The following is a 13,442-nucleotide window of genomic DNA, read 5'->3' as shown; positions in this document are numbered from 1 at the left end:
CTGCACTCTATTCTCCATTCCAAAGCTTCTGGAAAGCCAATTTAGTCATCAGAAGCTGGCTTCAGCAAAGACCGACAGGCCCTAAGAGTAGTGCCATCCATGCTGCTGTAGGGCTTGGAGAACCTGGGCCATTTACCACAGGGAACTAGTTCTTAACCTGCATTATCATGGAACTCGCTGTGCTAGGCACCACCCACAGGCATGGGATAATTAATTTAAAAAAATAATTAAAAGTTCTATGTTTATATTAAAACCAGACATAGCATAATTACTTTTAGTGCTGTGATACCTGACACTAATAGTTTCTTCTTCCTGCGTAGGTTTTGATCTTTTTTTTAAAAAGATAAATGTTTTAAAGTGTTCATAGTGGCATCCCAGTGGTACTGGCTGGCTCTCCACTGCTACACTGCCCTTGTCCTAGTGACCGGAACACTCATGAAAGCCACTTCCTCAGCACTGGACAAACTGACAGATTCCTTTCTTTGCTTGGTCTCTATGCAGAGCATCAGCCTCTTATATCATTATCATAATTTAGTTATATCCCAGCTTAACTGTTGCCTTTCAAAAGATTTTAATATTAAATTTGAGAGGTATCAGATCTCAGTATCAAACCTTTCCTGAGGGCCTTGGATATCCTTGTACTTTATTATATGTGCCATGACTTGAAAAAGGGTGGGAGCTATTTTCTTAGAGTATATTACTTCAACATGTTGATTTTTATTGGCATCAGGATTGTCATTTCACAAGCTGGACCAGAGTTCTACTGTTAATGTTCATCTTATTCCTAAGTCAATGGTTATTTTCCTCCCACAAATTTTTCTATAAACTACATTGCCTGCTGTAACCACACTATGCTAAAATATAGTAGTAAGATAGTATCTGAGGTAATCCCCAAAATAATGTTATTTTAAATTTCATACAGTTGTATTTCATGGGAGACTCTTCCTCCAAGCATGTTCTTCTCCAAACCAAAATGAAAAACATGGTAAAAAGACAAAAATCCATTTTAAAAATTTCTACCAAAAAGCAAACAATGGCAGTAAATATAAAACCGTCTATCTTTAAACAAAAATTCTGCAGGAACTTCATTTGATGCTGCATTCATGTACTCAGTCATTCATTCAAGAGGTATAGCTAGCTATTAAATGGCAGGTACTATAACTAAAATGATAACCTTGGCTGAGACCCTGCTCTTAAGGAACTTTATCCAGGATCACTATGCAGGCTCCAGGCCTACAGGCATTCTGGGGATACTTCAAAAAACCACCCAGCAGGCTTAAAAGAAATTTAGTACATTTTTGCCCTGATTCCTTTTATTTTCATAGTAAACTATGTTTACTAAAAAAAAATAAAGCTCCTCACAGCTTTCAGGGTACAACCCAAAATCTTCCATTCCGCCTGAGAACCTCACTGATCTGAAATGTCCTCCGCCCACGCCCTTTGGTCACTAGTTGATTGATCCTTTCACTGCTGCCTTCTCCTTGAACTCCTTCAGCTCCTTCACCTCCAGGCAGAGTTAATTACTGCCTGCTCTGGCTTACCAAGGTATTACACTGTAATTATTTGTGACTCATCACTCTCTCCAACCAGCTCACTTTTTGAAGATACGGACTCACCTATTCCCTTTACAGCCTGAGTATCTAGCCAGGTACAAAGAATGGAGATGCATGGATGGAATGAAGTGAATCTTATAAACAGACTCCAGTTTACAATGTTTGGAATAAATAGGTTTTATTTACCCCTAGGATTCTTTACCCAATTGTTTATACTCAATAAAAGTTAAAGATGCACCCTGGCCGGTAGCTCAGTGGTTAGAGCAATGGCCCACACCGAAATGTCTCGGGTACAATTCTCAGTCAAGGTCATGGACCTGGGTTGCAGGTTTGATCCCTGCAGGGTCAGGGTACATATGGGAGGCAACCAATCAATGTCTTTCTCACATCAATGTTTGTCTCTCTCTTCCTTTTCCTTTCTCCCTTCCATTATCTGTAAAAATTAACAGAAAAAAAATACCCTTGGGTGAGGATTAACAACAGCAAAAAGTTAAAGATGCATATTGGTGATCTTAAATCACTAATCTTTTTAAAAAATGTATTTTATTGATTTTTTTACAGAGAGGAAGGAATAGGGATAGAGAGTCAGAGACATTAATGAGAGAGAAACATCGATCAGCTGCCTCCTGCACACACCCCACTGGGGATGCGCCCGCAACCAAGGTACATGCCCTTGACCGGAATCGAACCTGGGACCCCTCAGTCCGCAGACTGACACTCTATTCATTGAGCCAAACCAGTTTGGGCATTAAATCACTAATCTTGAATGCCAGAAGAAACATGTTATTAGGAAAGCTTTATGTTCAAGTCTCTAGACTGCAAAAGTATAAAACACTTTCCTCTTTTCTGGTAGGGTCTTTAAAATCAAAGTAAGAATAGTCTAAGATGACTCACAAATTTCAAATAGCACTCCTTTCTTCAATTTAGGTTTGTAGTCATAAAATAACTGATATATTCAATATATCACTTTAGTGATGAGTGTATTTAAAAAGATAGGCTACCCCTAACCAATTTGGCTCAGTGGATAGAGCATCAGCCTGCAGATCAAAAGGTTCAGAGTTTGACTCCAGTCAAGGGAACATACCTTGGTTGCAAGCTCTTCCCCAGCCAAGGCCCTGGTCAGGGCACCTAAAGGAGGCAACCAATCGGAGTATTTCTCTCAGATCAATATTTCCCTCTGTCTTTCCTTTTCTCTTCCACTCTCTCTAAAAATTTATGGAGAAATATCCTCACGTGAGGATTAAAACTAAAACAAAAATTAATAAAATAGGCTAGGTCAGTGGTTGGCAAACTCATTAGTCAACAGAGACAAATATCAACAGTACAACGATTGAAATTGCTTTTGAGAGCCAAATTTTTTGAACTTAAACTTTTTCTAACTCCACTTCTTCAAAATAGACTCAACCAGGTCATGGTATTTTGTGAAAGAGCCACACTCAAGGGGCCAAAGAGCTGCATGTGGCTCATGAGCCGCAGTTTGCCGACCACAGGGCTAGGTAATTTAATTTTTAAGAGATTCGAAGTATCAAGCTTTTTACTTTCTTTTCTTAAATTTTCACCTGAGGACATGTTTTTATTGATTTTTTAGAGATAAAAGAATGGAGGGAGATACAGACAGACAGATGTTGGTTTGCTGTACACACCCTGCCTAGGAATCAAGCCTGCAACCTTTCAGTGTATGGGACGATGCTCTAACCCACATGTGTCAAACACAAGGCCCGCGGGCCAAATCCGTCCCGCCAGGCCTTGCAATGTGGCCTGCACCGCGCTGTCATCACTGCACTCCGCTGCGTTTCCATCACAATGACAGTTTATGACTGTTCAGTAAACCATTTGGCCCGCGATTTAGGCTGGATTTTAGATTTTGGCCTCTTCTCTGATTGAGTTTGACACCCCTACTCTAACCAACCAACCCACCCAGACAGGGCCCAATCACTTTCAATCTCACATGGAATATGGCTTCACAACTCAAACCAGATGCCAGTAGTTGTTACTTTACTTATCCATTTCCTCTACACATGCTGCTGTCTACATCCGCAGAATCAGAATAACAAGACTTAAAGAGGTAGGACTGTGAGAAAAGCCACTCTAAAGAGATTGAACTTCAATTAGGACAGGAGTTCACCTTGCCCTGTAATGTTTCCTGAATGTTCTTTTATAAAGAACAAATTATTTGATTTAATATTAGCAGTTGAAAACACTTTGTGGGTACCCATGACTAACTTCCGTGTGGGTATCACAGCATAGGATGCAAGCATCTGGTAAACACTGAATGAGTACAATGGGTGAGGCAGAGGATTAGGTGCTCGTGACACGAAGATGAATAAGACACCCAGGAGAGATGTTGAGTGTGCAAACAATGCCAACAGAACTCAAGTGCTACAGCAGTTGTGGGTACAAAATGTCTTGAAAGTACCCAGAGGAGGCAGTGACTAATTCTGTCTGGAGAGAGTCATCGGTGTGAGGCGATGGAGAATAATGGGAGATATAACGAGGGAGAGCCGGATTAAAGAACCCTAATCAACTTCTCAGTATTCACTTTCCTTGAGCAACTGCATTCACTTCCAAGGATTCAACAACTCCCCAAGTTAACAGCCTCCATATATGAAACCTCAGCTCCCATCTCTCTCTTGACTCCAGGCACATATTCTAATCTACCTCAGAACACCTATCTCTGTATGTCTCAGAGGTATCTCATGTAAAAGATATCTCTCTTATCTCCTCAGACTTCTTCTTACTTTATTCCCATCCTAAGTTTTCAGTCAGTGTCCAAATTATAAAACCGCACTGTCATCTTCTATACTTCCTTATCTCTCACCTCCAAGTGGCCACCCAGTCCTATCAATCCTATTTCCAAAATCTCTCTCAAACCATCACTTCTCTGTCCTTCCATTCCTTCTGTGCAGACCTACATCTTTACCCCCTCCAACTACTATGGTAGTCACAAAATTTATCTTCTCCAAACTGTTTCCATTTATCCATTCAACTGGATGCACGGCATTGTGGATACTGCAGCAAACAAGATTTGCAAAAAAAATGTGCCTTACTTCCTATTTGCTCGTTCTAGTCCAATTTCTTTTTAAAATTAATCTGGTCTTGACACATACTAGCTTCAAGTCTTCAGTAGCCTCTCACTGCCTAAAGGAGAAACTCCTAGCATGGACCACAAGGCTGTTCAAAAATCTGGCAAATCCTACCCTTCCAACCTCTTGTTCTGCCATCCTCTCACAGGCCCTTCAAACTCAAGGCAGATCCAGCTACTTCCCTGTTACTGAAACTGCATGTTTCTACAGGCTTTGCTTTAGCAAATGTTACTTCCTGTGGCTGAACACTCTTTCCTCTTCTCCCCTTTGGGATTCTTACCCCAGAGATACCAAGTTTCCATGCCCAAACATGGTACTCATCACATGGTATATAAATCATGTTTAAAAGTCTGCTTCTTCCACTTGGCTGTGAGCTCCTTACAGGACAGGAGCTGTATCACACATGAGTCTATCTTCATAGTAGACATTCAGTGACCTTTGGTCGCATGAAAAAGCAAGGAAGAAGCGTAGCAATCTGGAAAGGTTAAGAAGCATGGTCAGGAAAATTGGGAAAGGCAGCTCACACCTAACCTGATGACCTGGGCAAAGTATTTACTTTGTGAAGTACTTTGTACCTCTTTGGGCTCTAAGGCTAAAGCTTCCTGGGGGGCATGTTTCTTGAAGTACAAGACAAAACAGCTTTGTCCACCATCAGGCAGAGAAACAGGACCATCCCTTCTCATTCCTCTCAATGTTCCTGATTTGACCGGAGAAACACACACAGCCGACTGGTCTCACTTTAAATTCATGACAACTAAGTCCAGGTGGGTCCTTACTGCTGCCCAGAAATTCTACATTTCTCCCTTTTGCTCACTCAAGTCAGGACTCATTTAGTTGCCATGCTCCCCATTATTAGAAATAAACAGTGCTCCTAGTTAAGACCAAACTTGCTCTACTTGGTCTAGAGAGTCCACTCCTTCTTGCTTACTAACATCACTCCAGCATTTCTATCCTCTCTCCTGTTTCACCATTTTTGTCCCTCTTTATAAGACTGTTTCTAATTTCTCTTACAAAGACAAAAAAATAAAAATAAAAACCATCTCAAACGCTCTTTCCAGTTCAGTTAGCACCCTTGTCTTCCTTTTCTAAGAAAACTTCCAGACCATTGCTTAACTCACTGTCTCCAATTCCTTACCTCCTATGCTCCTTGAATCTATGCCAACCAGACTTTCACTCCTAGTGCTCCCAAAAGTTGTTCAAGTTCACGGAAGATCTCCATTAAAGAGCATTACACAGTTGATTTTTCTCTCCCCCCAAGAGGTTCTTCATCTGGGTTCCAGGATATCATTCTCTTTTGGTTTCTCTCTTTTGGTCATTCCCTCTCAGTCTATTTTGCTAGTTCTTTCCCATCTCCTCGTTCTCTTCAACATGTTCCCCTTTTCCATCAACATACATGGACTCCTGGCTTTAAATACTATCTACATTTATAACTCCAGTCCAGGAAGACTCTGAACTCTGGGCTCATACATTCAGTTGCCTATTCAACATCTCAAAATCTCCACATAGATATTAATAACTATATACAAATTAACATGCCTAAAAACAAAATCTTGAAACCACTCCCTGCCCCAAAAATGTTCTTCCCATTCTCCCCCATTTAAGAAAATTCAGAACTCCATCTTTCAAGTTATGGCCAAAATGATTGGAGTCATTACTGATCCTTCTCTTTATCTCACTCCACATCTTCTAATAAATCTAGTGAGCTCTACCCTAAACTGTCACTAAAATCTAAATCACTTCTCATCACCCTGAACTCATCAAATAACCTCCTGACACATTCTACCTTCAACATGCCTGTCAAAGTGATCATTTTATAATTTAATTCAGATCATATCACCTGACTGAAAACTTTCCAATAGTTTCTCATCATGGACTGCAAGGCCTATATACAATCTGGCCATTCCTTACCTTCTAATCCAATGGTTGGCAAACTGCGGCTCACAAGCCAGGTTTGCCGCTCTGTTGACTAATGAGTTTGCCGACCACTGTTCTAACTTTAAGGGCCCCCTCTCCCTCTTGCTCACTCCATTCTAGCCACAATGGCTTCCCCCCCGTTCCCTGAATACATTTTCCACCTTAGGGCCATTGCACTTGGTCTCTTTCTACCTGAAAAATTCCTCTCCCAGTTATCCACACGGTTCACTCCCTCACCTTCAGGTATTTGCTCAAATGTCACCTTCCCAATCTTGACAGTCTTGATTACCCTTCTTAAAATTGCAACTTCCCTCAATCTCTCATCCCTGAACTTTCTTCCTAATATATGGTTTACTTTGCTTAGTTTAGTTTATGTATTGTCTATCTCTCCCTATGTGAGAGCAGAGAGATTTGTTCTGCTGACTGCTCTATCCTCAGGGCCAAGAACAGTGCTGGCCTGTGGATCTGGCTCAAAAGGTTATTTGTTGAATGAATAACATGTAAAATTCTCAGTTTACTGCTAGCATGTCTTTTGACTCTCAACATTGCTAATCCTCTTTTAGAGTTTCATCACCTTATCGGGTAAAAGTATAAAGTCAGAATTTAGTAACATTAAATTAAAATGTTTTGCTTGCTTTCTCTTTTCAATTGTTTTATTTTATTTTATTTAACACACAGTGTTTCTATTTGTTCTTGTACCCGTTTTTTAATTTAATAAATGTTTTTAAGTTTAAAAAGCGAGTTTCTTCTAAGAAAAGCATTAATAAATTACAGTGGGATTAGCCAAAGAAAGAACAAAAATAGTGAAAGTGGTATCTAAATGCCTTAAGTTTAAGAACTCTCTCAGGGTAGTAAGGTAAAGTACAGTTAGAGATAATGAATGGTGTTTTTAGTGTATGCCCCAAATATTGTATGGCACACAACCGCACTAAGCAATTTTACTCATCTGAAATCCCATTTTAAATGAGCATCCTTTTTTCTCCCTCTTAATCTGGCATCCCTCTCTTAGGGCAAAGGAATTACATCAAGCGCGTTGTCACTTTCATTTAGATTTAACCACAAGCTAGATGAACTCTTGTCCTATCAACAGACTGCGTGGTTTTTACGTCCCTGTGGGAGAGTACCGAGGAATGACGTCCTAAAAACCAAAGAGGGCTGAGTTCGCAGTGCATTTTGGGAGGGGAATGGGCCTCAGCACTAGCAGCCTCGCTGCACTGACCGGGGAAGCAGGGGGTAGGGGAAGGGTTCCGGGCCCAGCTCCCTTCCTCAGCCTCTCAGACACCTGCTTAGCGGAGGCCGAGGCTTGGCAGCCCCTTTCCGGCCCTTACCAATGTTGCCTTCGATGGAGAGCCTTCGGGGCCCTTGCCCCGCGTGCAGGCCCTCGGAGGGGGGCACGCCCTGGAGCGGGCTCTGAGCCATGGAACTGGAGGGGGCGCGCAGCAGCCTCAGAAAGCGCCTGCCTGCGGCCATACCACCCAGGATTCCCGCAACTAGCACTTCCGCCAAGAGCACTTCCGCCAAGAGCACTTCCGCTCCCGGCACTGCGGTCCATCCACAACAGCCCGCCTCTGACGTCAGAGAGACCGCCCGTCAGGAAGTGGGCGGGGTTGCGCTGACAGAGGGTGGGGCCGAAGGGACCGCTCTCGTCTCGCGATGTTTGATGAGAAGCGTTGTGAGAAAGTCAAGTTCGGTTTGGAGATGCGGGAAAGTTTGCTGATACCAAGGGCGTGATTAACCCCTTTGCATTTGCTCCGTGGAAAACAGCGCTTCAAAAGAGGCATAACAACTCCATCGCCTTTGCATTTTTGTATAACTTAAAAATAATTTTCATAAAAAAATCAAAGTAATTGTAATTTTAAACGAGGTTTCTTTTTTTCCCCCTAGGTGTTTGTTATCTGGTTTTTATATTCTAAAATGGGATGAAACTGGACATTGTTAAGTAGGAAAGTGATGCAATCTAACAGTTTACACAAATTAACTTTTTCCTGTTCCCCTGTAACGCAGCAGCACAATGCTGGCACTTTTATGGAATAAATCAACAAATAAGTTCAACTACATCCCACCTCTTACTTTGCCTCTTGAGTAAATACTACAATAGTTAACGTTTGCTCAACCGATTGGCTTAGTAGCCAAAAATCCCATTAGGATAGAGTGGGTGGAGGCTTGGAAGTGACTGGAACCGGTTTAAACACGATAGATTGGGTTCTGTGGGCGTGAACAATTGCAGGAGTGGAGGGGAGAGGGGAAGAATGAGGTGCAGGTTGGGGTGGAGAGTGATGGGGATTCCCAATGGGGTTTGTAAAGGAAGAGCCGGGGTACAGAGGGATTAACAAGCTAGTGTATTAAACCCGAGTCCTGCTGCCGTTGGAGAACTGCTTTGCAGAGGAGCGACTGAGCTGCTGCGACTGAGGGAGGCCCTGCCTGATTTGTTCTGCCACACCCAAATGTCTCAATGGCCTCCGATTTATGGCATGTCAGGGGTGCTCCCACCTCCTACACTTTAGCCACAAGAGTCAACAGGCAAAACCGCACGCGGGCAGCCCTCTTGGAGGTGGGAGCTTTTTAGGAAGCAGAGACCTGCTTGCAGAAGGGTGGGGAGGGGGGAAATGGCAGGGACACCTGTCTTGAAGCTGTTTGTATAGCAAGCACCAGCCCTTTTTCCTGTATTGATGTTTAGATAATGGCTGAAGTGACGTTTGTATATTAAACATTATTTTTTTAAATAGATTATACATTTATTTAGGATAACCTGGGTGGAGTATTAATGAATATCGGAACAGCTAAAGTCTGTTTCATCTCCACTCCCACAGCCACCTCTGTGTACAAATATTACTTGCCCTGGCCAGTTTTGCTCAGTGGATAGAGCGTCGGCGTATAGATTGAAGGGTCCCGGATTCTATTCCAGCCAAGGGCAAGTACCTTGGTTGCAGGCTCAATGCAGTCTGGATCCCCTGGCCCTGGTCGGGGCATGTGCAGGAGACAACCAATCCACGTGTCTCTCTCACATGGATGTTTTTCTCTGTCTCTCTCCCTCCCTTCCACTCTCTAAAAATGAATTTTAAAAAATACCCTCAGGTGAAAATTATTATTATTATTATTAACAACAACAATAATAATAATAATAATAATAAATTAATTTCTTTGTCTATGTAAACTCAGATCAGGAAAATATTAATCCAAAAATGTTTGAAAGATTCTCTGGGCCCCAAGATCTCGCTGCTTCATTGCCCTCGGGGTCTCTGTGAAAGATAAATGAGGAAGTTGTCAGCAGGTTTATCTGTAGACAGACAACTAACCTGCTCCTAAAGTTATTATTTTTACAAAACTTCAATGAAGTATAGTATGTAGTGAAGAAAAGAGCATGTATTGTAAGTTTACAGTTTAAGGGACATTTTCACAAAACTGAATATATCCTTGTTACTAGATTCAGATAAAGAAATAGAGCATTACCAGCATCCCTAGAATCCATTTCTAATGCCAGTTACCACTCCCTCAAAGGAAAACAATAGTCTGAGTTCTAACAGCAGACTTTAGTTTTGCCTCTTCTATATATAAGAGAAATTATATAGTAAGTGCTAATTTCATTCAACATAATATCTATGAGATTGTAGTTGTAGTTCATTCATTCTGAGTTCTGTGCAGTATTTCACCTTGTCACTCTACCACATTGTATTTTATCCATTTTATTATTGATGGGCACTGGAGAATTTCTAGATTTGAGCTATTATGAATAGCATTACTATGAATGTTCTTGAATATATGTTTTAGTAGTTGTGCAGTTCTTGTGGGTAAATATTATGATACCAACTGCTATAGGCTATTTGTAGATTCCGTTTTAGTAAATATTCCTAAATCATAAATAGGTCCACAGTGTTTGATTGTACCCGTGGACACTGCCACCAGCAATAAGTGAGCACACGCTCTGGTTGTTCCACATTCTTACCAACAGTTGGTATTTTTGTGTGTATTTTTTTTCATTCTGCTGAATATAATCGTGTCTTATTATAGTTTTAGTTTGCATTTTCCTGATGACTAATGAAGTAAAACACCTTTTCATATGTTTATTTTAGAAACCTCTGTTGTGAAGAACCTGTTTAAGTCCTATGCCCATTTTGCTACTGGCTGTCTTTTACTTATTGTTATTATTCATTACATATTTTGTATCTGAGTCCTTTGTGGGTATTTTCTCTGTTTCTTGCTTCTAAAAGCTCACAGGTTTGTGTGTTTGGTTTTTTTTGTGTTTTTTTTTTATGTATAGTGTGACATAAGAGACAAAAAAGTCATTTGCCTAAATTGCCTGTCAATTATCTCAATACTAGTGATGACTCTTCTATCCCCTTTATTTCTTTATGCTTGCTATTCAATATCTTTCTGGTCTTAATTCCAAATTCCCAGAAGAAAAGACCTGATGGGCAGCCAGGAGTGAGGATGAAGACAGCCAGGAGTGAGGATGAAGAAAGCTGTGCCCAAAAGATAGGGTCTCAGAGAACAAACGTGTGTATTAGGTCCCCACCCTTGTGCACGAGGAAGGAGGACTATTAAAGGGGTCGTCGTGAGCAAACTGACATCTAAAAAAGGGGATGATCAGTTCCTCCTAGAAGTAGTAAACAGGGTGTTTCCATCCCACCTTAGGTGTTGGCCAGAGACAGAAAGTAGTGGCATTTTGGTGAGCAGAATTATGTCCCAGCAATGAGGCCACTTTTTGCTCCTGGGCGGTTGTCAGGTATCTGCTGGAGTTTATGAGTAAGAGCTAACTGCCCTACATAAACTCTAGCCACTCAGTATCCATTCCTTCATTCAATATTTACTGAGCATCTACTATGCACCATTCACTCTGCTTAGTCCTTGGGGTGCAGCTCTGAAGGAATTACTATTTTCAAGTGTTTTGTAAGTGCTATTGTGGCAAATAAAATATTGACTCACATTACAAAAATGCTTATGTAGCCATTCAAAATGGGGAACTAAATACACACAGTTGTGACCCTGACTTTCTTCTTCTGTTCTGACATCTGGCCAATGACAGTCTTTTTACATCAAGGGTATCATGATGTGCTGAGCTGTGTTAACTCAAGTTGGTGAAGCTGGGAAGTACGTTCCTGGAGTCCCCTCCTGATGGGGCGGTGAATTAGAGTTGGCCAAAAGAGGACCCAGTGTGAGCTCTGGAAAGCAGATGGAAGCCTCAGCAACTCCTCTTGGGAGATCTCCATAGTCAGATTCTGTGACAGACAGATGTGCCCACAAGTGGTTCCTCTGCGATCATCCCACAATTCCTTCTAGACCTTCTCTTCCCCAGCTCCTCCCACCTTTGGGTAGACTCATTCCTAATAACTTCCTTCTTTCTGCAATGCAGATGGTGGCCCTGCTCCTCTGAGTACTCTGACGGATACACCACATCACAGAGGGAGGCATCAGGGGGGTGGCTAAGATTAAGAGGGGGGGCTCTGGATTCAGACAGCCAGGAGTGAGGATGAAGAAAGCTAATCCATAAGCAGCTTTTAACACCATGCATTGTCACACGGCCACCACCCAATGGACATTACACAATAGGCAATGGCTACTTTAGCTTGGCCCCCAGTGCCTGGGACATAACTTCTATTTATCTTTGGTTGACTTCCTGTTGGATTTCCATGCTCTCAAGCCATTGCAACCAACCCACTGGAGAATTCTAGGACAGCACTTCTTGAAGTGGGGCAAGACTGGACGGGGGAGGGAAGGGAAGACCAATGGGCCTTCCCGTCTTCCCCCATATGGAGATTTCAGTGTGCCCGCCTCTAGCAGGGAGTGTCAGTACTCCACACCTCCATGGGTCCATGGGTGCGTGCATGGGCCCTCTAACCTCCTCCCTGTCATTTCTCTCCCAACAACCAGTGCCTTATGGCTTTTCTTTGCAGGACTGCCTTCAGCCTACTGGAGCCCTTTCCCTTCACAAGAGGAAAGCCTGGGACTTTATGTCCATGGTGCACCTACACTGATAGGTGACTGTGAAAGCCCAGCTCATTGCCTACGGTCAGGTTTAAACCCCCGAGCTGTCTGAGGACCAGCTATGCCTCAGAGATCCCCTCCTGGGCTTCCTCCCCTTTCCTGTCCTGCCTCCTCCATCTGCTTATAGGTTTCCCCTGCAAGCACTTCCTTAATAAATTATTTGCATGTGAGTCCTTATTTTAGGTTCTGCTTCTGTGAAACCCTAAGACATAAATCCTCTAGGGGGATTTTCAGAACATGGTTCTCCATCTCACCTTCAGAGGGAACGTGCAGAGGAGGTGGAGGAGGAATGTCTGACATTGAGGTCCCTGCACTTCTAATGGGGTCCACTGTCTCCAAACAGGTATTTCTGGGAAGCTCATGGACCAGGTGAGATCTGCTCAGGCGCATCAGGTGTGAGACTGGGATAGGTGGAGAGAGAGAAGGGTATACCAGGCAGAACTGAGGCTCTCGTTCTGCCGTGATAGAGTTAACTAGTAAACTAGTTATAAAATGGGAATGATACTAGTACCTGCCTCATAGGGCTGTGGTGAGGACTAAATGAGGAAATCATGTAAAGCTAGCTCTTAAACTAGTGCCTAGCATATCGTAAACACTCAGTCTACATTAGCCATTATCATTTTCCCTTATTTCCTCATACTACTTTGTGGGTGCTTCTATTTCACCTCAAACCATTATCTTATATGTTTATGTCTGTCTCCCACTTTCTGCAATGAAACCTCAATTGGTAGGAGTCATCTTTGTGGGGTATATAAACTCCATGTGGCCTTACCCAGTAATTGTAGATTTATTTACCAAAAATTCAGTAAATACTTGTGAAATTAAATAGAATTGACCAAGAATAGGGAAGGGGAAGCAAATGAGAGATTGAGAGAATGAGAGAGAAAGGGAGAGCGAGCACTACTTTCTT

The 13,442-nt window shown here is 42.3% G+C and overlaps 1 protein-coding gene across 1 annotated transcript in view; it reads right to left on the bottom strand.

The window, feature by feature from the left end:
- The window catches only part of DGUOK (deoxyguanosine kinase), a 32,812-nt gene extending 24,727 nt beyond the window's left edge, over positions 1-8,085 (bottom strand). Inside the window, exon 1 of the mRNA XM_036435737.2 lies at positions 7,879-8,085. Coding sequence (XP_036291630.1) covers positions 7,879-8,020 — 142 coding nt within the window. The 5' untranslated portion in view covers positions 8,021-8,085. The remainder of the gene's footprint in view (positions 1-7,878) is intronic.
- Positions 8,086-13,442: the final 5,357 nt, after the last annotated feature.

This window comes from Pipistrellus kuhlii, unplaced genomic scaffold (assembly GCF_014108245.1).
Source record: "Pipistrellus kuhlii isolate mPipKuh1 unplaced genomic scaffold, mPipKuh1.p scaffold_m20_p_13, whole genome shotgun sequence".
In the NCBI taxonomy this organism is placed as follows: Eukaryota; Metazoa; Chordata; class Mammalia; order Chiroptera; family Vespertilionidae; genus Pipistrellus; species Pipistrellus kuhlii.
This window is presented reverse-complemented; position numbering and strand designations above follow the sequence as displayed.